Source organism: Styela clava, chromosome 7, assembly GCF_964204865.1.
Source record: "Styela clava chromosome 7, kaStyClav1.hap1.2, whole genome shotgun sequence".
Lineage (NCBI taxonomy): Eukaryota > Metazoa > Chordata > Ascidiacea > Stolidobranchia > Styelidae > Styela > Styela clava.
The window spans coordinates 9,696,966-9,724,946 of NC_135256.1; the positions used below are offsets into that span (position 1 = coordinate 9,696,966).

General features: G+C 33.6%; 1 protein-coding gene across 2 annotated transcripts in view; it reads left to right on the forward strand.

Annotated features, from left to right (window-relative positions):
- The first annotated feature begins 511 nt into the window (after window positions 1-511).
- Window positions 512-27,981, forward strand: part of LOC120327759 (copine-8-like) — a 34,652-nt gene continuing 7,182 nt past the window's right edge. The window contains exons 1-13 of one of the 2 annotated variants that reach the window (XM_078114735.1): window positions 512-728; window positions 4,489-4,529; window positions 4,704-4,750; window positions 5,059-5,162; window positions 6,107-6,146; window positions 6,649-6,725; window positions 7,765-7,929; window positions 8,464-8,610; window positions 9,010-9,085; window positions 10,166-10,281; window positions 11,006-11,126; window positions 11,915-12,022; window positions 18,799-20,851. In XM_078114735.1, coding sequence (XP_077970861.1) covers window positions 574-728; window positions 4,489-4,529; window positions 4,704-4,750; window positions 5,059-5,162; window positions 6,107-6,146; window positions 6,649-6,725; window positions 7,765-7,929; window positions 8,464-8,610; window positions 9,010-9,085; window positions 10,166-10,281; window positions 11,006-11,126; window positions 11,915-12,022; window positions 18,799-19,893 — 2,292 coding nt within the window. In that variant the 5' untranslated portion in view covers window positions 512-573 and the 3' untranslated portion in view covers window positions 19,894-20,851. Of the gene's footprint in view, window positions 729-4,488; window positions 4,530-4,703; window positions 4,751-5,058; window positions 5,163-6,106; window positions 6,147-6,648; window positions 6,726-7,764; window positions 7,930-8,463; window positions 8,611-9,009; window positions 9,086-10,165; window positions 10,282-11,005; window positions 11,127-11,914; window positions 12,023-18,798; window positions 20,852-27,981 lie in introns of those variants that run through there. The other variant, XM_039394116.2, reaches the window with a different exon arrangement.

A 27,981-nucleotide genomic window follows, 5' to 3' on the forward strand; every position in this document is an offset into this window, starting at 1 on the left:
CTCGGGTTATCCTTACAATGCCGTGTGTCATGTGCAGACGTGTTGTCTGAATAAAACGAAATGAATTATTTCGTGCTTTGTTTCGTTAGCGAAATTCCGAGTTCAGTAATTGGTTGCTGTTTGCTCGACTCCGTACTACGAGACGAATAATTCCAGTTGACCCACGCAAAATTTCAATGTGAATGTTTTGTTTTGAATTAATAATACTGAATATTGTTATTGCTGTATTGTGATCTAAAATTGTGTTTAACTGTATTAACTTGAAAAAAAAACTGAAAAAATGGCCGTAACTAAATCATAAATATCAATAGTAAAATAAAACCGGGATCATCAATTCTGCTGCGCTGTTCTGTAAATAATCCGTAGTATATCAGTATCTTGAGTATATTCTCTCTTCTTACTAGCCTATATTAAAAAATCATGCTTTCCTGGTGTTGCAACATAACAAATTACTACATCACATGTACTGAATTAAAAAATAAACTGGCCAAATTACTATTCTTATGTCATGAATGAAAATTTTAAATTGAACAGATATATCAGTATATACATATTACAGTATTATTATAAACTATGGCATATGGCGGCCAACCTCCTCCTCAATACACTGCTTCTCCAGCATCATATCCAAGTAATGGAGCATCAGCTACATTCACACCTTCGTTTTCAAATGACGCAAGCTGGAATTCACAACCTGTTCATTCAGTTGAACTTGCTATTTCTTGCAGGTGAGTTCCTTTTGCTTTATTTCAGAATTTATAATGACGATAAAGTATGACAGTAGGGCACATTTTTCTGATTCCAGGATGTCCCAACATTTGATACAATAAAACAGACACCTTGTTTGTCTCAGAAACGAGAGCCTTTGGCCAAAGCGCCAGTTGTGTCAGATCGCACCATGTCTCGATAATAATTTGAATCGTCACATGACCAAGTTTTTTTTGCTATGAACTCCTAAATGCTACGATAAAATTTTTTCCCTCGGTGGATCTTTTTAAATTTGGAAAATGGAGCTATATCTTTAAAATACAGTCAATCATGTTGTCTTGAGTATATGAACATTAAAAGTTTTCAAAAATAGAATATTTAGAATTATAATATATATGTTTTTATATTAAACTTGCTAATAAATTTAAAAATAAATTATTCATTCAAAACATGTTTTTGTAATGCACCATTACATGTATATGTAAGCAATTTTTAATTTTAATGAACATTTCTATTGTCCAATAAATTACTAGCCCAATGGCTTTTGTACATTGTAGGTTTGTCCAGATGGGCTGTACTAAAGAATCAACTTTTTTGTAGTCTCAAGCATGACATGTAAATAAAACTGCTTTGATTGCACGATCCATAAGCAGACCATGCTTGGCATGGTAATAAAAATTTTCAAAATTGAATAAAAATTGAAGAATTGAAATATCTTTTATTTTTATTATACAATTGTTTTTCAACGTTTCGGTTAATTATGTTGTTGTCCATAGATTTTATCCTATAACATGTTCAATCGAATCATTATGTTTTGCGTCACCCAACTATTCAAATGCGTAAACCACATCTGACAACCGCATTCTTTATTACGGTACCTATCACCTCTAGTTACATATCCTGGTTACCCCCCAATTAAGCTACTGTAACTATGAAGGCAACATATTTAAAAATTATGTCCTTTGTTATGAAGTTATAAATGTAAGTGAGGCAAGTATTTTTTATCATTCAAGAATTGTTTCCTGGGTTGGAATGTTTTTTACATTACTTTGGAATAGTATGTTCTGGTTAGGTACTCGTTAATCACTTATGGGTAATACGATTTATATGCCAGAACATCTCCTTAATATTACACTTACAGACATAGAGGGATGAAAGGGACATGAGGAAATTGTTTTCAAATCTATTTTGTCATAACATTAGATATATATCGAATAACATTTTAGGAGGTTTATGAAAAAAAGTATTTTTTGCTGGGAAATGAGTGAGAAACTTAACTGTTAAAAGTTGTGGGACAGTCTTTAATCTAGTTAGATAAACTGATAGTTTATGCAGGCTTATCTATGGCAGGCAGGTTCATATCAAGTAGCCTTTCATTTTTGGATTTCAACCTGAAATTCATTTTTCTGTTAACTTTTGCATAGATCTTGGTTTTACTGCAAATAGGATAAATTTGGCAATGGTAAAATATAGAAGAAACTTTTTTAAGGCCAAGGTTCTGAAGAAATAAAATTCATTCAGTTTGACATCTCCATTTTTTGAGTTGATAGTTCTGTATGCTCCTAATTCAATATTTTGATTTTAAAATATTATTCAACACATCATTTTTTATAATATTCATAGTTATATAAATATTACATAACCTGAGTATCAATCACTACCCGTACCACAACGAAACAAAATGTATAATAAAAGAAAGCAATCAATGACGCCAGTTTTCAAAACTCAATCAACAGCCAGCCCATCTTCTCAAGTAGAAATATCTGTCGGCTGCAGGTTGGTTGTTCAAGCACACTTTGATAAATTGAGAAATTTTTTATTACTTGCATTTTCCTGAAGTGAAAGTAGTGTTGTAAAGCTTTATAACATGATTCCGTATACTCATCTTGTTGGAGGATAAAAGGGTGGATAAATATTCAACATGATGTTAAATTATTACAAAGCAATCCAGTTCATTTTCTTATGTGAAGTTTAAATGTGCATGTTACTCCAAACAAGGCTTTGTACAAGAATCTAGTACAGGGGTTCCCAACCTTTTTATCTCAATTTCCCACTTCCGATTAGGCTGAGTTGGTATTTCCCATTACATATGGACTTGTTTGAAAAGACTACCGTAATTTCCTTGTCAATAATAATTGGTATGACTTTCTATAATAAAGGCTTGCAATTGGTGTAGAGGTTGAAACCTCGTGAAAACATTCATTCCGCCGTCTAGCATCCCAAGACGGTGACGATCCGTGTAAAGAAAATCAGTGTTTTCCATCGAATAGAACAATTCAACGCTTAAAATTACAAAAAATGCATCAAAGTTTACATTACATTACACCGTCCATATCAATTCTGCTGTTTTTTTATATGGTAGACCGGAAGTCTGAATCTATTTTTGAAAATGCGCATTGCTATTGTACAAGGAGATCCGTTCATCTTTGGCGCCGCAGACTTACTCGGCAGAATATCATCACACTCCACGAGACAAAGTTTCATTTATGTCCCACCGATGTTATGGAACTTTTGGTTCTTGCTATTCGGAGGACATCTACAAATGACGCAGTCAATATCACCTTTGAACTCATTTGAAATTGCCCATGTTGTCGAATCTTAGCACACTGATAAGCAAATGTATATTTGAAATATGTTGCCTCATTTCATGTGGTTACGTAGAACCATTGGAGATGGTCTTATTGCATAAAAACGCATTGCGCAGTTGGTCAAAAATTTTTGTTAAAAACATGAAACGTAGCCGAGATGACTACGGTCGTACTTTATTTTTACATAAGCCATTACCTTTTATTAACAATTTAGCAGAATGGAGGGACGGGTCGAAATTTGTTCATCAGAGCGCGTGCCTACCCAATACTTCTGAGACATTCGAATAAAAACTGTTCTCTTTTGCGCCTCTGCAACGAAAATCTTCTTGCGTAATGTTTAAAGCATTGGTGCTCGTTCAAGACATGCCTTCGAGGTTGTTATCGGCCGACCAAAGATCAAAATAAGTTGCGAAGCACGATCAACGTATCATGCCCAACAACGTGATATTTTACTAAAATTTTGATTGATTGAATGGGAATCTTTTTTCTTTTTCCGCTTCATGGCATGTGTTGTGATTTTCATTGTGTAATATTCAATAATTGTGTTGTTGTGCGTACATTTTCAGAGGAGCATTAAATTTCCCACCTGCAACCTCTAAATTTCCCACTAGTGGAAAATTTCCCACCGGTTGGGCACCACTGATCTAGTAGGTGTGTATCTCAAGGATGAACAAAACTGAATATTTTACTTTATTGAATACATTATGAGAAAATATTTTTGAATATCGAGTATCGAATACATTTTAAATTGGGGGCAAGTTAATGTGGAAAATTTCATAAATCATTACATCTTCATGTTGATGATATTTGAAACAGCATAAATATAAAGGTCTTTGTTCTCTGTTTTGTTTGTTGCCCATTGAGATAATCATATGTTTAGATCTACGTGCATGGCGGCTCGAAATCCCAAATTTTTTAATAAGAATGTTACAAATTATTCCTAAATTCAAAGATCTACTATATCGAATATGATTAATTTCAAACAAATTCAAATATTTGATTTGTTTTGGAAATCCCGGGCAGACACTATTTTTATAGAGACTTTAATAAGCTTTTCGTTTATGCATTGCCTACCTTCTCAATTCATTACACTAGCTGAGGTCATGGGCATGAGATTTGTACCTACGATGACAACATTTCAACTGAGCCATATTAGCAATAAATATATCATTCTTTTTTATTACTTTCTCAGAGGTTTGATTGATGCAGATGTGTTTTCAAAGTCAGATCCAAGTGAGTTATTAAATATATTACAAGTACCGGTAATTGTAGATTTCGGTTTATAATTGATCATTTTATGAGTAATCTTCATGGCTTTCCTTATATTTTATATATTCAAAAATGAATATCACAAGTTCTGCAATTGTATTTCTTAGATATCTAATAATATCACATCATTTTTTTTAGTGGTTGTAATGTATATTCAAGGCCTTGGTACTAAGGAATGGAGAGAGGTAGGTTGCATAATTCATGATATTTTTTGAACAGGGTGGTAGACTATGCCTGCTCCATATGAGTTGGAGTTCCACAAGTGAGCTCACTCTCACTGGCAGTTGGTTGATTACAAGTTCGAGTCATTTCACTCCGATGACTCGAACCACTTTTGAGTCTTTGATAAATTGGGACTCAAGTCGAGCCAATTACTCAAGCACAGAATAAGATTTAACGTGCTATTTGTTTACTGAATACATAAGTTTATTGATAATACAAACTCTCTTATATTGCAATAAGTTCTTCCTGTCACATTTTTTAATGTTTACAGTACGGCAGAACCGAGACAATTCAGAACACTTTGAATCCTGATTTTGTGACAAAATTTGTGATTGATTACTTTTTTGAAGAAAGGCAAGCTCTGAGATTTGATGTGTAAGTATTTTATATTCATTCATATTATCACATCTGTACAAGGTTTTGTCAAAAACTTATTACTTACAAGTTATGACAATAGTGGACTGAAGCTTGTCGGATATATCTCAATGTAATCGTCAATATTTATAAAGTGTCATATAATTGACTTGGCAAATTTATCACAATTTTTTCAATACAGACATTTACAGACTTTGGCAAACGTTAAAAAAACAAGCCTCTAATTGGCAGTACATGTCCTGTGTAGCCAGGGTTACCATCTACCTAGAGCCAAAAATAAGTGCGGGTGTCAAAAGGTTATTTGGGGGTACTTAACAATCGCAGAAACGCAGAGTAAAAATGAGAAAGAAATCATACAGCCCATCTACCCCCAAATGTGCGAACATATTAAACAATAAATAACATAAACACATAATTTTGAAATTAACTTTACTGAGTCAAAACATACGCCAAATTTATTTATCGCTACCAAACAATTTGCTTCAGCAGTCTTTGGTGATGGATAATTGTAATTGATACGTCACAATAATAACACAGTGAAGCTTGCCTTGAATACGCATTTCCATAATAATAAGCAAAGTTTCCACGGAAGCTTTGTGCGCAAAACATGAACAAGTCATCCATGTTTCTAAGACAAAATAAGCATGCAGCTCTAACATAAGCACTTTTCTTAGAAATAAGCACATCTTACTTTATACGGAGCAGGCTAGAAAATAAGCACAAATCTTAGAAATGAGCACGATATGGTAACCTTGTGTGTAGCTGCCCTGCAAATCAAACCTGCTGTTGCTGTCTATATGGCAGCGTTCAGGGGCCTCTACAGATGAGGCCATTCCACCCCTACTTCTAGCTGGGCTGTCTAATCTGACATGTTGGAACAGTTTCAATGGTTCTAAAAACCAAATACAACGTCAATCAATTTTTTTATATTTTTTATTCTCTAGATTCGATATTGATTCAAAAAGTGCGAAGTTGACAAAACATGTAAGTTATTAGTATTATTGGGACTCTGTCGTGCAAAATTTTTATAATTGAAGTTTTATGAGCAATTGCTCTCAGACTGTGATAATGAGATAGTCAGCATTCATGTTAAAAACTCATAGCTCTTATAGTGATTTTGTACTTCAAAATAACACTTTAAAAAAATTTTGTTCTATCCAAGAAAGATATAAGAAGATAAAAATTTGTTGAATGAGAGTCTAGCACTAAATAATTTTTAATCCAAGGACTTTGGTTAATGATGCATTAATCAGAATTATGCTTTTTGTGGTTGTGTGTCCTGGAGTAAATGAAAAGTTATACCCTAGCAACAACCTCGTTTGTAATACCGGTACTTCCTCGTTTGTTATACCGGTACTTATGTCATCAGAGATGAATCATAGATCAGGAAATTCGTTTCAGCCTTGGCATCGCTTATTACACTATATGGCTATAGAAATATTTCAAACCTGTTTTACTAAATTCTATTCACACTTTTCTTTTTTAGGACTTTCTAGGTCAAGTTTTTTGCACACTTGGGGAAATTGTCGGAAGTCCAGGAAGCAAATTTCAGGCACCACTGAAGTATGTTTTCAAGATTATTTTGATTTATTAAATTCTCAATATCACACATTGTTTGAAGCTTGCTTATGCTTAAGATTATTTAAACAGTGCAATTGACTTGTTACCCTCTCTCTAATTTGTAATGTAAAGTGACCTATTAGTTGGATTCTTGAATATGCCCATGTTGGCGTGGAAGATCAGGTCCTTTGCATAACAACACCTGATCAAGGGTGCAATAGAATTGGATCGGCAATGTACGGGCTAATGACCTGTTTTAGGTACAAAGTATCTCCTTACATATCTGTTTGTCTCGAGTAGCGTAGTGGTTCTCAGACTTTCATGATCCTTAGTCCACTTCTAAAAATTGTCGAAACACTTTGTGGGCCCTGCTTGTCAATAAGAAAAAACTAGTTTGTTTTTGATGGATTTTAGTTATTTTATTCGATATGTTTATTAAAGAAAAGCCAAAATCGCAATCGTACCTAGTGGAGGCCTCTGCCCGTGGCCCTAAGATATTCTATATGGCCCCATCAGCGGACCGAGGGCCTAGTTTGAGAGTTATGTTAAGACCGAAGGTGGGAGGCTTCACATAACAATTTCTTCAGACATGAAAGGAAATTTAACTCCTTTACCCCATTTTATATTTGTATATTATTGGATACAAAGTGTACCTATAATTAAATCATTTTGCAAAATTGTTGTTTTTATTGAGAAAAACTCCATTTTTTTCACAACGAATAGACCATCGATGTCAAATTCTCAGTGTTTGAAAGGTGTAAGAAGTCGATAGAAGGATTTTAATTTCGGTTTAGATTTTTTTTCTCAAGTTCGAGCCCTACAGGAGCTGATAACTCATCCCAAATTTTGCTTGTTTTTATACTTCCTCAATCACCAACAACACACTTTTATATGACATTCAATACATTTTCTTTAATTTACCATTTGGTTAGAATATTCCTGATATTGTGATGGCAAAATATTAGTCGTTTAATCACGCTGATCGTATATTTGAACATAACTTTCTTATTTCTATTTAACATTATTGTTATTTATAAACTAGGATTGAATCGAGAACAAAAGGAAAGATCATTGTCACAGCTGAGGAATTAGATTCATCTAAAGATGTTGCCTTCATGGAATGGAATGGAAAAAAGTTGGACAAGAAAGATTTGTTCGGGAAATCTGATCCGTTTATGGTGTTTTGTAGATGCAATGAAGATAACAGGTAATATTAAGTTAAGTTACGATAAAAAATTTCAGAAATTTTACATTGCATTTCGAAAAAAATTTTCAATTCCAACTTCGACTCTTAATACCTCTGGGTTGATAGAATTTTGACTCGACAGATTCAAATTCCCAAGAAAATCAATTTTAGTAACAAATACTTGGTTCATTGTGATCAAACAATAAAAATATTGGTGACGTACTATGCCAAGGGATATCAAGTGTAGTAGCAGTGGAGGCCAGAAATTAGTATCTCAAAATATCTCTCTTCTTGCGCAACTACAATTTGTGTGGGCTCTTTTAACCCCACTCGATACTTTTTATGTTCAACCTATTTCTAACAAGCATGCGATTTTGTGTATTTTCCCCTGTATTTTTCCTTGAATAAAACCAAAAAAATTTACATTTAAAAACAAAGTTTCATTCTGTTTGATGATCCAGGCGAAGCAACTAAATTTCTTTATGTTTTCTCATCAGTGAATAAAAGGCTATTTATTCTTTCCATTAATTCTTATTACTGTTCTGTACTTTTCAGTTTCACAGTTTGTCACAAGACTGAGGTTATTAAAAATACATTGAATCCAACTTGGAAAAGGATGCAAGTTCCTGTAAGAACTCTATGCAATGGAGATTTGGAAAGAACAATTAAAATTGAAATTTATGATTGGGATAGAGATGGAGGGTGAGAGTTTGTGTCTTCGCTATCATTGCTTTAAAGTTTTTGGCTAAATTATTTTCTCGGTACTATAGTTTGCACTAACATATGTGCGAGTTACGGTAGTTATCTTGGAATTTCCCCAAAAATGCTTTCTGCAAATAAGTTTGCTCGAATTGTAGAATTCAAGATTATCTGATTTTTCCTCACATTATATTGCAGATTAGACTGAACAAAAAAAGAAAAATACATCAATTTCATACTAATTTGGTTAATTTATTTGATAATTAATGTTGCAAGTCTTATATTTTAAGAAATTTTAAATTCAAAAGATTAGTATAACGCAAGTTATATATCAGAATATAAACATGGATTAGTGTCCTAGTATTATTTTTATTCTCTTATGTAACCATCTCTATTTTTCAGACATGATTTAATCGGAATATTTACAACCAGTTTGAGCAGATTGATGAGAGGACCTTGTATTGAAAACACCTATGAGGTATCAGTACATTGTTGTTGTATAGCTGTTGATTTGCTGTGTCCCATAGTATTATTTTGATTTGATTTTTGTTCTGATGTTGCATTTTCCTAACTACAGTTATGGCTACCGAAATGTTTTAATTGGTTGCTTACAAAGCTAAATTTTCAGTTACGATAAGGGTCACTTTGGTCTTTGATAATTGGTGACTCGAGTCCCAAGAGAGCCAATGACAGGTTTGACCTTTGCAAAGTAATCGTTTTGTCTTTAACTTTGAGTTATTGCTGTCGTAAATTCATAGGTGTGGTATGTTTGTTCTCTTGATTGCCTAGTTTGAATCCTTACAGATTTCCCACTTGATTTGAATTAGTTTCACTTTAATACGATGCAGTTGTATTGATTCACAAATCTTTTGTTCCAAAACAAATGTTGATCATTTTATTAATGGTTTGAAATACATCTCGAATCTTGATTATTTATTCATCTACTTCATCATCACTTGTCTATTTGTACTGCTTTTGGATCGTTTTCAAAACAAGAGATTAATAAGATTGGCATTTTCATGGCACATAAGAGGAAAAACTTTTTTGATTTTTTAAAAAAAGGAAGGCATACAAGGATTGTCTTCAATCCTAGGTTAATCACAGAATTTGGGTAAATCAAAGTCAAAATTTAATTGAATTTTTCTATTAAATCTTTATTCTGTACAATGTGGTTAAAAGAGCTGTTGTGAGACGCATTATTGGACAAGATGTGTTTGTTTATATGGATCGTTTTGCTAAATTCCTTTTTATTTTACGTAAATATCGCTTTTCTCTGAAACTAATAGACCAAGCGATTTTAAATTTTCAGTTTGTAAAGATGGTTGATGGTTGTTAACGAGTCTTTATAGGGATATTTAATTTTTTTATCATATATCTTGAGTTGTTGCCCGATTATTAACTGAGAATTTGCTGTTTGATTTTAATCCATGCATTGACTTCTTGATATGAACATATTCAATCGCCATATCAATATAGAGTAATTAAGGGTTTCGGCACAAGAAGTTGAGTATTACTATGTGCTCTTCTCAGTATATCTGATGAATTAAATTATTTTCAGTGCATCAATCCAAAAAAGAAGAAGAAAAAGAAAAGTTACAAACACTCTGGCCTTGTCAATTTACTGAGTTTTCGAATTGAAAAACAACCAACATTTCTTGAGTATATTCGTTCTGGGTAAGACGCTCATTCATGTCATGTGCTCCATACAAGGCTAATTTCTATATAAGGAGCCAATATTTTCAGAGAACAGGAATCTTTTTGGTTCAGCATTTGCCTGCCCAATTTATTACATTCTAAGTGAGGTGAAGGGCTTGGGATTTGAATCCGAGATGTGTAACCTGCGATGCCATCACAGCTAATTTCAAGCTTTTAACCACTAGGCCATTATGCCGACTAAATTTATCAAATATTTGGAATATGTTCTGAATTAATGAAAATAATTTTGTTAGAATATTGACAAGTTACATAATAAATTTATTTATATGACTTGATATGTTTCATTGCCCAATTTAGGAATACACTATTGAACATATTCACCAGATCCAAAATGATGAAATAAATAAAGCTGTTGGTTAGGGGTAATTTACAATAGACTTTGACTCGAATAAAATTATGGCTGTGACTCCAGGCCCAAATTATAAAAATTCTTGACTCTAACTCTTGGCTTTTGGCTATTCAAATTTCTATTCAGACTCCAGTTTCAACTTTGCTGCAAGCCTTCTTTGATAGACTTTTAACAGACTGATAAAAAAAAGTAATTCAAAAAAGTAATTTTGATGTTTATTGAGTTTCTATAGAAGATTTGGATTCTTTCATCAAGTCTTGAATTTCGACTTAATGGATCAGAATCTTTTTATGTATTTTTCAGAATATATTAATATTTAATATTGTTTTTCAGAACTGAATTAAGTTTTGTTGTTGCAATCGACTTCACAGCATCAAATGGAAATCCAATGAATCCTAATTCACTTCATTATATCAATCCATATCAACCAAACCAGTATGCTTTTGCAATTCAAGTGAGTTATTATTTATTATTATAAGTGAGTAAATTATTCAAGCTCCAAAAAATAATTTCCATCTGCATTTAAAACTGTAGTAAATTATGTGCAACAAACATCTACTTTGTTGTTACTACAAACTCTCGTTTCATTGTCATTATTTAAGCTTGAATACAGTATCCAAGAGTCGAACTAGAGTCAAGTATTCAAAGAATCAAATTGACTTGAGTCATCTGAGCCAAATGACTTGACACCAACTCAGACTCGACTAACCCCCCAGAGAAGCTCAGAGAAAATTTTGGACGAGACTCTGAAATAGAGAAGCATGTACGATTCACTCCGCCATCTAATATTGCATTGGAAACATAAAAAATTCCTTAGCTTGTTGCGGCAATAACTCGCCGATAGGCCATCATGATGCCGAGTGTATATATTTTTGAATACATGATTTATCATGCAGAGCATGTTTTATTTTTTGGAATATCATTGGTTCATTGCGAGATAGAAAGTTCGTTTATCCATTTCCCTGTTGCTTATAAAATGAATCTAACAAATTATCATGTTTCCCGTAACACAAAGTTTATATGTGTATAATTTTCTTTTGCTTTTTCGCTACTGAAATTGATTGGATGTAACTGACTTCGTTACAAATTTATTTTAAAATGGATCAAAGTTTTTATTTAATTCATAGTTTTGTGTAACCAGAGTCAAAAACAGATGATGTCATGTTATTTTTTGAAACTATTTTGTTGCTTGTATAATTCATGATCAGAATACCTATCTTCCTATTTTTATTATTTCTTCAGGCTGTTGGTGAAATTATTCAAGATTATGATACAGACAAGTTATTTCCAGCATACGGATTTGGAGCAAGACTTCCACCTCACGGACAAGTATCTCATGAGTTTGCTATTGTGAGTAAATTTTTTCATCAATAAACATAGACATAACATAATAGTCTAAATATGCTTGTCTGAAAAAGTGCGAGCCCGATGTGAAGAAACATCAAAGAAACTCTTGGTCTTGAATCACATAGAATAATCATTTTTATTGTTGCTTAAGCATTTTTGCAACAATTTATTCTTCATAGCCACAATATTTTTATAGTTTCAGTAATTCTTGGGACTTGAGTTGTTGCCCTTTACTCCACTCGGTGATCAATCTGTTTTATTCCTGAGTGAGTGTGCGTGAGCTTGGTTTGAGCAAATTTTTATGATAAAAAAATGTATATATTATTTTACGGATGCACAGAGAAAAGATAGGTGGTAAGTCTTGTGTAAACCCAACTCATACTCTAATAAACATAGAGATGGTTTATTTAATAAACTAAAAAACTCAAAATACCAAATGTGAAATTTCGGAAAGCCAGTAAGACTTCTATTGAAGCTTAAAACACGAGAAATCCTATCCACCTGCTTACAAATATACAAAGAATCAAACAGAAACATACCAAATGAGGTATAGGCTATCAATGCGCAAATGTATAAAATTTCGGGCTTGTAAGTTGTAATGTTCTATTCAGTCTGATACAAAGACTACAGTGTGTGAACCATTTTATTTCAAATATATGTAGAAAGTTCTTTAGTAAAAATTGCTGCTCTCAACTGGTGTTGAATATCAATGATATTGAAAATCAACCGAGTGTATCAGTTGTTGTGTGATTTCAAGCAGAAAAATTATCAAATTGAGAAGAACTATGAAAAACCTTCACATAATACAGCGATAGGATTGCCATGTTTATCGTGCAAAGATGTGTGAGAAAATCAAGTTGAATTTAATTATATATGGTATTTCAAATCTTTTTTTTTTCATTTTAGATACGTTTGCTTTGAAAAATTATTCTTTTGAGCAATTAGGCCTTACAGTTTGACCAAAAAGGCCATCATTTAAAATCTGAAAACTGTAAAACGCTGAAAACCAGGCATTTGCTTGTCATTTTGTATTTCTGAAACATCCCCATTGAATATACATTGACTTTTCTATGTTATTTATTGTATATGACCCAGATTCATAATATACCTTTGTTATATCATATTAGAAAACATTATAGTGCAGGCAGCTTTTATGTGAGATTTTATGCAGGAAGGTGGATGATGGTTTCTGTATGTATTAGTTGTCAAAGCTTCATGTCATCTAAATGCACAGACATCAGCAATGTTGAAATAGCAAGTGTAGTTGGTGTAATACCTCGACCACGACCTCATGGATCAGAACCCGGACTAGAAATCTTGATTTATTATGTTATCAAACTATCTTGTATATTTCTTCACATCACAGTTTGCTTGAATTTTTTTATTCCTAGTTGTCAAGTTGTGTTATTTGTGCATCTGAATGCATATAATCACGTTACGGGTTGTTAATGTGGTTTAAGTGCTTGGATAGAATTAGCAGTATGTTCATTGTCATCTGCAAGCTAGGGTATAAACTTCTGTATTCTGTATTTATAGCCTACTTTGTTTCATTACTGTACAATTGCCCTATGAATTGCATTTTGTGAATATAAAATGGGGTATGGTTATGACAAGTTTTTTACCTAGTATATTACCTTATTGTCATCTATTATTTTATTTGTTGCTGCCCCATAATAAGATTGGCAGAACAAGTTCAGCTGCATTGTCTTGAGTTGTTTATCAAGTCATTATAGCCCTGAATTTGATAGGATTATTTAATTTAGAATATCGTTTGTTAATCATCTGCTAAGAAAAGGTTTATTCTTTAATAATTGTTTATTGTAAATATTGTTGCCCAAGATTCTTGCCTTCTCATGTAATAGTCAAATAAGCAAACATCAACTGATATGAATACATGACTGTTCATGTAGAAGAATTCCATGTCTTGTTGATCAGTCTAGTCTAGATAAACAGTAGCATAGTATAAATATTTTTGTCCTATCTATGTTCTCAGCATGTAAAAAGATGCATTCTGTGAGCTTCCGATAACATAGAACGAATCACTTAATATTTAGCATACAGAGAAAATAATATGATGTATTGCGTAATCTGGTATAAGATTATACTTATCAGGATGAAGTATAATCCTGTGATTTCATTTTTATATACCAAGCTCTTTTTGTAATTTGTAAAATAAAAATGTCCTGTTTGACTGATCAAAAGTCTTCGGATGTTATCAGATGCGGCAACAGTTCCAGACACTTTGTTGTTAAAGTCGGTGATGAAAGTTTTGATGTTGATCGAGATGTTGTCTCGTCTCATTCTCAGTATTTTGCCGCAATGTTATCTTATGACACTGTGGAAAACCAACTAGGTATCGTAGACATGAAGGAAGTTACACCATATGCAGTTAAACAGTGTTTGGATTTTATGTCTCACAACGGTGAATTAGATATTGCTTTGCGGGATGAACTAACTGCAGGAGACATACTTCATGCTGCAGAAATTATGCAACTACCTGTTCTTAGCCAAATTTGTTTTGAATTTCTAGAAAAGATTCTTCAAGCAGATAACTGTATGACTATTTTCAACTTGGCACTAAAGTTCAGCCATCCAATTCTTCAAGAAAAGGCTCATAATAGGCTTGAATATGTCTTTAAAGTTGGAATATCTCAATTTGTTCATTTTTCTGAATCTGAATTCACTGATTTTGTGAATAAGCGATACCAATCTGGTAATTTCAATAAATACAGTCATTTAGAAGCCATTATTAATTGGATCAAGTATGACATTGCTGACAGAGAACAATTTGTTACTAAACTCTTTGATCATTTGAAATTAGATATTTTTGCATCGCATAAGTTTCTACGACATCTCTGGAATCACCTTTCTCAAGCCTGCAAAGATGTGATTTATGAAATGATATTTATGGATACGGGAGCTTTTCATTCAAGCCTTACCACTGATAATTTTTTTGTTATCGAAAAAATTTCTAAAGAATTCAGATTCATACCGAAACAAGTTAGGAAAAGGCTTGCTGATTTTATGAGGAATAATTTTATTGCTCTTTCTTCACAGCCTGAGTTTCTGCATCTTACAGAGGAACATTTCCTAAATTTATTTTTAAATGATGATGAGGATTATTTACCACCAGAAAAATGTAAATGGAATGCGGCTATTCGTTGGGTTAGGTATGACAATCGTCGCCTGAGTGTATTGCCCACCATTATGAAGACAATCAAATTTGATTTTCTCTCAAAAACATTCATAGCTACCAATGTAAGAAATGAGCCTCTTGTGAAAGCATCTTCTGAATGCTCCAAACTCCTTATGGACAGAATGTTTATGGACAAGCCTGAACGAAACCCTAAAACATTTATTGCCGTTTTGTATTCCGAATCTAGAATTGCAGTTTATGATTGTGCTAATACCACATGGGATGAAATTCCCAATGTTCCAAAAGGATCAACGTCAACAATTTGTTCTTTAAATGACAAGTTATGCCTGCTGGTGGATGAGAAATTGTATTATTTGAATAAAAATCAAGAATGGATCAGTATGAGATCCAGACATCACAAACTTGATAGAAATGATAGAGTCACTGCTTCAGATGACAGTATTTATATCATAGATAAGACTCGCCGTTATATATCAGAATATGATGCAAATACAGACAGTTGGAAATGGAATGAAATTTCCCATTGGAATTTACCATATGGGGTCATTGTAACTAGCTCATTCGATGGGTGTCTGTGTTTTTCCAATGGTGGATATGTAGTAATTATTGATAAAGGCAAGTTGAAATCGAAACAACATAGATCCACTATAGACATTCCAATTTATTCAATAAGTTCTGCTGTCTGTTGTGACAGAATAATATATTGTATCTTGAATGATTACCAGATTGGAATTTTCGATCCCAAAACACAAAGTTACCAGAATGTAAAGGTCATATCAACACCGCAAACAAGAGGATCAAAGCTTTGGTCTCTTATTGTTGATGGAAAATTGGTGGTAGCTGATGATACCAATAATATATATGTCTATGTTGATCTTTGCAAGCAATGGTTGAAAATGACGAGCATACCATTATATGCAGGAAAGATGGATAAGAAGTCAACAATATTATCTGTATGCTCATTTATCAGATAGGCTACTCATGAACCCTCCTACTCACTGATAAATTTCAAAGTATTCGTTTCTATGATCTGTATAAGAGTTGATAATAATTGTGGAATCATGCTCTCCTTCCCCATAATTATATTCATTAAAACTCAATGATGAAAATTGGTATGTAATCATCCATACTTACTGGGAAGGTATTTTTTCATATCTTTATCCCAAACGATGCTCAATAACGATGCTTGCCTTCGCTGTAACACATTTACCGGTATATTTGACTCCCAATCAACTTCATTGCTGTTTTTCAACTTGAATGTGTGCCTCACTTTTCGATCATGTGAAACGTCCAGCAAACTTCTTATTGCTTTTGTCGAGCCTATTCATAGATGAATTATCTGTGTTCTTTTTAGTGAAAAATCACATGTATTACACATAAACTTTTTCATAAGTTTTGCTCATTTTCCATGCATTTCAGTTATTGGATTTGTTTGTTTAAATAAATGTTGTTTTCAAAGTACTGAAATAAATTGGATTGTATTTGTATACTATACCTGACTTCAATTATTCCATTTGGCACTTGAGAGTTGGTTTGGGAGTTGGTGTAATCATTCCCACTAGATGCCAAAACATATTAAAAAATTATTTGCTTTTGCTGAATATACTTAAAAACAAATACAGCACAATATTACAATCAATTATAGTTGATTTTAATTTATATGTCATAGAAAAGTTGGGGTTTAATTAAAATTTGCATAATATCCCATGTTTTGGGCTTGAGACGGTTTAACACAAGCACAGGCCTGTTGGCTATGATATAATAACATATTCGTTCTCAAAGTGGGGTCTGCAAAGCAATTTTGAGGGGACAATGATGCATATTTTGTCTATGACACTGACATTTGAGCCCTGCTTAGTAAAATTTGATGTCATGCTAGTACTGTGTTTCTTAAATATAGGACATCAATTGAAACATTTTATTACATAACAAACATTGGTGAGCGTAGCAAATACAGGTACCCTAAAAGAATGTCGATCACTGTTTATGGAAGGCATGTTAAGTGTTAACCTGAATACCTGATAACGAATTATCGAATCTACAGTGCTTTGTGGATTGTGAACATCTGGGCTACTTGCTACTAAAACAAAATTTTGATATATAATGGAAACAAGACGGGATATAAGAGTTGCACCTTCTCAAACAGAACCCAAAATAGATCTGGTGGAAACCAAACGATTGAACTGTACTAATGACATACTATAAATGAATGCTTGATATAACATGTTGCTAGTCGGAATTATTTAGTGAACCGCAGGTTAACAGAAAAATTGTAAGGGAGCATTATGCAAAATTGTTCAAAAAGTTTGAGAACCACTGTAATAACATGTAACTATTGATTGCTTTGCTATCTATGGGGAAAAGGTTTCGGATGGTGAAGTGATATGCTTTTCAAACATAATTTATGATTGAAGTGTGTTTGTTTTACATATTCAATTGGAAGCAAACAAGAGTGACAAATTAATCTTTAACTAACAATGACTCGCTACGTTTCTAGCATTATCTGTTCCAATTATTTCGTTTTCTGTACATACAGTGCAGTCACTGAGTACGGTAAATAAAACTCATTAGAACATCATGATAATATGGATGTTTTGGGAACAAAACTAAATGATCTTGTTTGTTTGCTCATGTTGGTAAGCATTCAATCTGATTGATAAAAAGTTCTCTCGCCACAAATATGTCATCTGTTGTAGTCGAATCTTCTGCTGATTCTAAAGAGGACCAATTTACTGATAATGAAAATGTAGATACATCTACAAACTTTGTTATTAAAGTTGGTGATGAAAGCTTTGAAGTAGATCGTGCTGTCATATCGTCAAAGTCTGAGTATTTTGCTGCAATGTTAGCTCATGATACTTTAGAACTTCACCAAGGCTGTGTGGATATGAAAGAAGTTACTCCTTATGCAGTCAGACAATGCCTGAACTTCATGCTGAACGAAAGTGAATTAGATATTGATATGAGAGATGCACTAACTGCAGGAGACATACTTCACACAGCTGAAATCATGCAACTGCCTGATCTTAGCAGAAAGTGTTTTGAATTTCTTGAGAAACATCTAAAAGAAGATAATTGTATGACAGTTTGCAACTTCGCAACAAAGTATAACAACCACTGTCTTGAAGAAAAGGCTCAAAATATGATCAAGAAAGTTTTTCGAGTTGATATGCTAAACTTTATTCAGTTTTCTATATCTGACCTTGTTGAATTTTTGAATACACATGTCAAAAAGAAAGGTATGAACAGTCTTGTAGAAGTCATTCTAACTTGGATTAGGTATTACATCATAGATCGCGAACGATTTGTCACCCAACTTTTTGATCATTCGCAATTGGATATTTTTGATTCATATCTGCTGAAACGACTCTATAATGAAAATATCTTTGGAAATTCCCAGGCTTGCCAGGATATGGTTTATGAAAAGATATTTATGGATGCTGAAGCTTTTCATTCGAAATTATCTATCAAAAACTTTTTCATTATTAAAAAAGTTTCTGAAGAATTCAGATTTATACCAAAACAAGTCAAAAAGAGGCTTGCTGGTTTCATGAGGAATAATTTTATTGCTCTTTCTTCACAACCCGAGTTCTTGCATCTCACAGAGAAAATTTTTTTACAGTTATTTTTCAATGATGAGGATTATTTACCACCAGAAAAATATAAATGGAATGCAGCTGTTCGTTGGGTTGGGTATGGCAATCGTCGACTCAGTCTATTGCCCACTCTTATGAATACAATCAAATTTGATTTTCTTCCAAAAACATTCATAGCTACCAATATAAGAAACGAGCCTCTCGTGGAATCATCTTCTGAATGCACCAAACTTCTAATGGACAGTATGTTTATGGACAAGCCTGAACGAAATCTTAAAACATTCATTGCCGTTCTATATTCTGAATCTAGAGTCGCTGTGTATGATTGTGCTAATGACATATGGGATGAAATTCAAAATGTTCCAAAAGGATCAACGTCAACAATTTGTTCTTTCAATGACAAGTTGTGCCTATTGGTGGATGAGAAATTGTATTATTTGAATAAAAATCAAGAATGGATAAGCATGAGATCCAGAGATGACAAACTTGGTACAAATGTCAGAGTCGCTGCTTCGGATGACAGTATTTATATCAGAGATCGGGATTATATATCAGAATATGATGCAAGTACTGACAGTTGGAATAGATTCTCTCTACAAAATTATTTACCAGATCAGGTAATTGTAACTAGCTCATTTGATGGATGTCTCTATCTTTTCAATGATGGACATGTAAATGTGCTTGATAAAGGCAAGTTGAAATTGACAAATCATATCCCCAGACTTTCCAACTTTTCAATGAGTTCTGCTGTCAGGTGTGACGAAATAATATATTGTATCTCAAGTATATTTGGTGTCAAAAGTTTGGATCTCAAAACACAAAGGTTCCAGGATGTTTGTTCCGGTAAGGCCATACCAATACCAAAAACTCCTGATCCCAGAGCAAAAAGGTCCTCTCTTGTAAAGTTCATGCCACCACCAGAAAGAAGTAAAATAGAAATAGAGCAATGGGCCTTCATTGTTGATGGAAAATTGGTGGTAGCCGATGATAAAAACGATATATCTGTTTATGTTGATCTTTGCAAGCAGTGGTTGAAAGTGACGAGCATACCATTATATGCAGGAAAGATGGATAAAAAGTCAACAATATTATCTGTGTGCTCATTCATCAAATGCTCATGAACCCTCCTACTCACCGATAAATTTTAAAGTATTTGTGTATAATATATGATCTGTATAAGAGTTGATAATTGGTATCGAAATCAACGAATTGCAAGATAATTTGTGGACTTTATTTTCAGTAGATTCAGATATTTTATTTCGCCATGTAAGAATCAACAGAAAGCAAAAGAAAAACGCAGTAAACTAAAAAAACAAGAAACATTGATTTACAGCAATTGATTGCAGTGACTTTTTGACTTCACAATATCCTAATACATAATATTTCGAATTTAGTATTATGCTACTTGTGATTAGGTAATTGTGAATTTTTGTCGCTAATTTGTCCTGACTTTGATATTCTTTATACATAATTTTGAGACCAGCAGTTTTACACATTCAGCCGTATTTTTATTGAAATCTTCTTCATTCTCCATTACAATTGTTTATTATAAGGCTTAACATAGGTTATGATATGATGCATATGAATGCCCGGTTGCAAATTCACTAACAAGGCTGTAATTACGTTTTTTTCGAATTTCAAATGTACATCGCCCAATATTTCAATGTCAATATATTTGAATTCTCCGAAGTATTCAGTTTCTTGTCTTGTACCAATATATGAAAAAATGACATAGAAGGTTTCAGCTGATGTAAGTGATAGGTACAAATACTCAAATTTGATTTTCAGGCAGTTTTCTATATTTCAATTGCATGAGCACAAGGGCCTTCGATGTCATTGTTGTTAAATACAATACAAAGATTCAGATTGTATCGACTCTTTATAAATAAAATATCAGGTTTCGTGGCAATTATAAATATGCGATATTAAGCTAAGTCGAAACAATATTATTCAGTTATAAATTATTCATTTTCTGCCGAACCTTTTTCAAATTTAGAGAATTTAAAAAAGGGTTAGTCATATGTTAACAGCGATGTGGAGAAATGTAGAACGGGTTCAGTTACACTATCGCGCACAAGCCATTCCAAACATTGGCATACCATGTTGATAATAAATGAAGCACAACCGGTGTTATCAAAACGATGTAATTTGCAACTTTTCGAATTTCTATACAGAAAAACTTCATCACGGCATGCCCGGTTATGCTTCATTTATTATCAACATGAGTTTACTTGGTGGCAATCATACATTGTTGGCATACCATATTTAGCCAATTTGCACTAGTCAACGTAATTGTATGCGAATTGGCAGTGCTAACTGACCTCACGATTAGAGTATAACTAACAACTAAACTAACCACTTATCTTCGAAACGTTAGGAATACGCTTGTCATCCTGCACCTGATTGAAGCCAAAGTCCGGTGGCGGATAATTATGTGCGACAAAATTTGCTGGAAATAGGGTGATTTGCGTAATCGCTGGTCGGTTACTATCAAGTCCGTGATCTGAAACAAATAACGAGAAAGCTACGCCCAAATATATGGACACGTCTGTTCGCAGTACGGTTTACCCAAAGTGACTATAAACCAAGTGAGGACAACCATTGGTAACGTTATAAGCGCTCATGTGACGTCACACCAGCCATTTTATGTCCAGAGTTCTATCGCTGTATGATCCTAACTAAGTGATTTAAACCCGCGATCGTTAAACAGCTGATTAAAAAAAACGATGCTCAATAATTCGGACCAAACTTTCGCAGCGGCAAAACGAATGAACATTCTTCTGAAAATTTAATTATCCGCAGATGTTTCTCAGATAACTCGGCTCGGCGGTATGGTCAGCATATACGAAGTTAAGGTTAAAGTCTTCCAACTTCACTCGATAAATCAACAACCCGATAAGACCAAAATATTAAACAAAAAGATACACATTTTATTATTAAATTATTATAAAATTCCTGGTGTAATTATCGCTACTTGCGAAGAACCTATTTTAACAAACTGACAGAAATACAATACAAATTATACTACAGAAACTTGCACTATTTTTGCGGTACATGTCATGATCCTAAAATATGCGTATCGCAAATTTTCAACAAGGTGTACATTGCTAAAATATTATTCAAAAAATATACTACATGCATGGAATGAAGGATAACGGCGTATATCAAGTTTACAAGAACATATAATAATCTGGAGTGTATAAAATAATATATTATCTATTTGATTTGAGCTCTTGCCGCAGGTCTACTAGCATACCGTTTTCAATAATTTTATTTGTCTCCTCTTTTGCGTGAATATTTAACCTTAAATTGAGAAAACGTTTCAAAATTTTAAAAGCGATATTGTGGCAAGATGGGAAATTATATTTCAAGAAACTTTATCTGTCGGAAAAGTAACAAGCGAACATATATTATGGAATTAATATTTGCGCGAAAATATAGTTTATACTTCGCGCAAAAATACGATTGCTTTTTTGGATGGGTGGCATAAATATTGGGTAAAACTATCAATTTTCAAATATTTATCAGGTGTGTAAGACCTGAAAAGAGTTAGTAACGATTGTGGACATTCATCGGGATTGACACTTTCCATAGAAACAAACAAATAATTTAAACCCCGTGTTATTATAGGGTTCCCCCGGAAACATCAAGGCTAATTTTTCACTGTTGGATATCGATAAAATTACAATTAAGTTTTATCAACGAGAACGTAGAAGACATGATGGCGATGCTAGATCACCTAGTAAATGTTTTACATTTTTCGACGCAAAAGAATCGAAATATCCTGCCAATAATAAGTTGATAAGAGATGCAACACCAGTCGCGGCGGCTGGTTTTTAAATTTTGTACCTTATAATGTACATGCTTCGATGAAATTCCTTAGGCCGCACAATGTGCTAGCCATGAGATCGTTTACATTCTATAATTTTTGGAGCAACTGTTGCAACAGCTCGTTAAATTATGAAACATTTTTCCGAGAAAATTCATTTCATCAGCTTCTGGAATGATTAATGTAAAACGCAGGCTTTAAACTTTCGCCATGGTGTGAACAGGTATCATAATACCAGTTCAAATAGTATCTGATTTAAACGTATGCATTAGGGTAATCACGTTTCACACTTGCGAAGGAAAGCGATATGTGTTTTTCATACGGAACGTTGCGACGTAATTGCGTAACGAAGTAATTAGGGAACGTTGTTGTTTAACTCAAGTAGGCGCAGTGGACATTTCAAGAATTGGTGAACATTGAATGAAATAACTTATACAATTTTACTGGTGCCCGACAAATTATATCTAATGTCGAAAGCTATTCTTAACCTATGCAAATGTGTCGATGTCATATTAGGTTAAAACAAGCAAATCGAAGTTTTTGTTATTTAATTCGAAAGCTTTTCAAAAAAATTTCACGCTTTTCAATTTTGCCGATTTTTGTATGATAATCGCAACATTTTATTTCCATCTCATAATTAAAATTATTCTCCTAGATTGTCTTTCAAACAACATAAAACTTTTCTGCATATAATAAAAAGTTCGTGAGATATGAGGTTTCAAAGTTGTATAACTCACACGGGATGATAAGATAACTATCGCAACTTTCACGAAACCGCACGATACTAGTATGATTCCACGAGGCAAATAGCAAAAGAAAAATAATGAAATTACCCGAATAAAATGCAAAACAGTAAAAAATGTTCAAACAAATTGACGAACGAGACCTTCAGACGAAGCTAAAACAAACAGACGCTGCCGCGTTCCCTCGATTCGCTGGACACAAAATGACGTCCGCTATGCAGCATTGCACTCGGTGTCTCCACTTGGTTTATAGTCACTTTGGGTTTACCGTACCGTCAGATCACAGTGTACAAATATATTCACACCAAGCGAAGCAGTACAGTAGGACACAAAATGGTGTCCGATGTCCGCAGAACGTTCGGTGACGTCATAGCAAACAAAAACAAATCTTACAGAGCTAACAGAAATATTTAAAATAAATAAAAGTAATAGCCTTCTGGAGAAAAATTTCATCTTTAATCACTAAAAATTTCAAAGCAATTGGTCCAGTGATCAAAAAGAAAAGCGGGTTTTTAATATTTCCATTAGGTGTCCAAAATGTGTCAAAGAAGAACAAGAACAACATAAAAACAAAACGATCGTTATGTCCGCTAAACGTGTCCAATAATAACTGGCTAACAATTCCCGTACTCGGCATGGGCTGGCGACTGGCTGTGGTTCACCATATGAATAAGCCGTCTTGTGGGCTTTCCCCTTCCCAAAGATAAAGATGAAAGTCTTATCCTAAAGATTGAAATTTAAATAAAAGTTATTAAGTATATTGTAGAACAGAACAAGCAATACATTACTGAGAACAACCCAGCAATTTGATTTCTCAAAATTACGCTGTGATTTCAGTGCATTCGAGTTTTTTTGTCTCTCATGCCGTTGTGTAAACTGGGTGGAATTCGTTAACCTCGGGCTTTTCTCCCGACCATATTGTTGTTTCATATCATTAATTCTTTTTCTGATTTTGTCATACAAATTCTATTATATTCTGACATGATTATAACCAGGAATGCCAAACTTTGGTCTCACAAGTGGTCAGCGTATCAGCATCAATAACACAAACTAGTCTCGAATTCAAATTTTTGAAGATATTAAATATATATATTATTATGAGAGTAATCAAGTATTGTCAATAAAAGAAAAGAAGATAATATTTGAAAAGGAAAAGTTGAACACACAATTTTGCGGACATATAAAACAAGCTATGTTGTTATTTGCATTTTAAATAAAAATTCAACAGATTTCCGTGGATAGCGGAGACGATTTTTACAGCCCTAAATATAGGTTTTAGCCAATGAGATTTGTGTGGCTCGAACAATAGATTCTGTTAGTTGTAGCGGAAGCTCGTTTTTGCAAAATTAGAAAGGAAGATGTGCAGCTCTACATATATAAGTAAGACAATTATTAGCAAACCTCGTAAAAAATCTAAACTTAGATAGGCGGTGTCACTAAAGGTAGTTAAATTACCTGTTTTCATTGCATGGGCATATGATATTAAAACCCTTCAAGATGTGCGCCAATGAATAAACACTTCGTTTTGTACTATCCTATTATTCCCTCGCGAATAATTTTCTAGTCTGCTCATTTTGATTCCATTCAGATTAGTTTATTGACCAACCTCTGTTTATCGTACAGGAAAGTTGAACTATAATCTAATTTCCTAATTAGCAAACCGTAATGGTGCGACATCAACAAGATATACCCTTCGATTTAGTTAAGTCGCCAGAATACACATTTATACCTATCAAAAGATTATAATTGTTCAAATTTCTCGAAAATCTGCTCAGTCTTCATGGTATGAAAATTTTTCACGTTTCTGCGTTTCACATCACGCAATAGATACAATGCGGTCTTGTGTGTTATCATTTATAAATGTCCATTTGTCTTTTTCAACTTGAGCTTCGTACTTTTGCTCTGCTAAGCCGAAGCATTGGAGGATGCGAAAAGCTAATATGCAAAGTCCTACAGTCAAAACAACAGATCCACTGGTCAGCAGCAGAAAATTAGGCAGTTGGTTGGCAAATAAGCCAAGTATTATAAGCGCTAAACCACAAAATATACATAAGATATGACTACATCTTATACACATGTATTTTGTTAATGTAGCTGTTTTAGACATTTTTCGTTCCATTTTATAAATCTTTGCCGCGGTTTTTTGCTTTAGCTTGTTCATTTTTTCCCTGCGTTTTTGTTTTTTCAATCGTTTCTTAAGTTTTTTATTAGGTTTCGGAAATTTTCCATAAATTTCTTCCTTTTTCAGTCGTTTCTTTGAAATTTTTTTAAATTTCTTCTTTTTTCGAACGAACTTTATTTTTATTTTTCGCTTTTCTTTTCCACGTTTAGAATTTTTGAGTTTCTTGTCTTTTTTCTTGGCTATTCGAACTTTCTTTTTGCCTTTTTTCTTGAACACTGGTCCTTCTTGGTCGTTAAAATTACATCGCCCATAATTCATGGACACTAGCGCCTCATGTGGATACCTTACATTGTGGAGGGTTTGACCATCGTAATCTAGCGCTGGCAATGGAGGAATCGTACCTGGGTAACCAGCAATGTGATTTTCGAAGTTTCGAGGCGGCAAAGGTGTCAAGTTGCTTTTTCGTTTCATTCGATGGGCCCGGATTATGTCGCTAGCAGATTGTGGAACGAAAGTATTCAAACTTCTTGATGGTAATGGCGCGAGGCGTCCATACGGCCTCAAGTTAACAGTATGAGGATAATTGGAAAATCCTGCATTATAATAGGCTGACGACTCAGGCATGGCGGTTTCAAGACCCCTGTAACCCAATCTCCTTTCCATATTTTCCTCCAGTACTTCGCTCGTTGGATACATGGGACCCATTATATTGTTTCCTTCAACAAATCGCGTGCATTTATAAAGGGCTAAAAAAATAAACCCTGTATATTCTCCAGATTGAGAATGATTGCCTGGCGTTAACAATTTATTTTTAAAATTATTTGAAAATGCTATTATATACATGAAAATAAAGAAGAAATTTCCTTTTCAGTAAGTTTATATCACGGCTTACCATAATTTAAAACTATTTTAAGCTCCGGGAGACGATTGAGATAATATAAAAAAATTTAACCCTTGCAAAATTAAACATAAATTGTACCAAGGTAAGTTGTTAAAGCACCGGTTTGGGACAAGGGAAAATTCAGTCTCACCGTACATACTTTTCATAATCTCTCCAATTACACACGGCAGAGTGTCTCATTGCCAATGAATTTTCTATTCGAAAGTTCCTCACACCCTGGTAATGTTAAGTTGAAATGTTTCTCGTCAACCCTTGTATAATGGCATCTATGTCCTAAGCATAAATATACACATAACTCGCATGGTTATCGCATACAAATTTCTATCTGCACTCCTTCACTCTTAGTTGAATGTTCGGGATCATCATTTAAGGATACTTACAAAGTAATCCAGATTCAACGCTTGGAAGTGAAATAAATTTGCTAAAGCTGTGCCATTCTAGAGGAAGCACTTTAGTTTATTCAGTTTTTGTAATTTGTCGCGCATAGTGGACCACAGAATTTCACAATGTAAATAATGAAATAAACTTTGTGAGCGAACACAATATGTCACCCCAAAATCCCAAACATCCGAATACATTTTAACATGCCCCTGGCGTAGATTATGGAATTGCGACGCCGGAAATCACCTAACCAGGTTGCTTACAAAAGCAAATGTGCCTTATATTTCATTTTAACAAATCGTAAGGCAATTGGCCATAAAGCGCCCATATGTATCATCCAACTTAGCGATCTTCTTTCTCCATCTCTTTTCCCACAATGCACAACTATTCGTTCTCACTCGCAAATAAGAGCTTCCTATATATATATGTCCCTCAGTATGCTTCTATAATTAGCACACTAGTTTAGAATGATGCATGCATCATCATTTTTGAAATTTACATTCTTAATATACAACTCAGCAATATCCTGATTCTAGTTGCTATTGTTTTAATAAAATTAGTAAACTGCATAGCTACGGAAAATCCACCACATGTTTGTTAGCGATTTTTGTCATTTGTAACTAGCAAGAGGATTTTTAGATTCCCATTCATTGGAAACTCCAGTCGCATTTTTAGTGTGCCCTTATTTCTAGGTATTACAAATATACGGCTGGACTCATTTTACTTGTATCACAAATACTGATATTATTTGCTCTTCATAATACATTATTCCTTCACTCTTTTATTCCTACTGCCTTGTATATTTGTCGCTGCAATTTGCTTGGCTCTGGGTTATATAGTCAAATATTTAAAGATCCGTCAGTCACATTATTTATGCATGCCTGTGACGTCAAAAATGGCGACTAAGCATACCATAATATTTTTTTTTATTACGCGAACAGAAACGTTGTCTAGAAAATATAAGTATTGAATTATGGATGCTTTATCCGCTCATGTTCGCAACTGCTCCAAATCGCTGGGTGATAGTGTGTTGTTTGGTATTTACGCAGTCGGGACGTAAACGGTTCGATCCTTCTTAAACCGTGCTAATTATTTATGAATCTACTGTTGCAAAATTAGCCAACGTGTTTACTATGATTGAACTGTGGCTGCGACTTACCTGATTGATTGGGTGGGAAAGATTGCATTATTTGAAGGCGGCATATTGTCTGTCTGTTCGGCATCTTTTCGCTG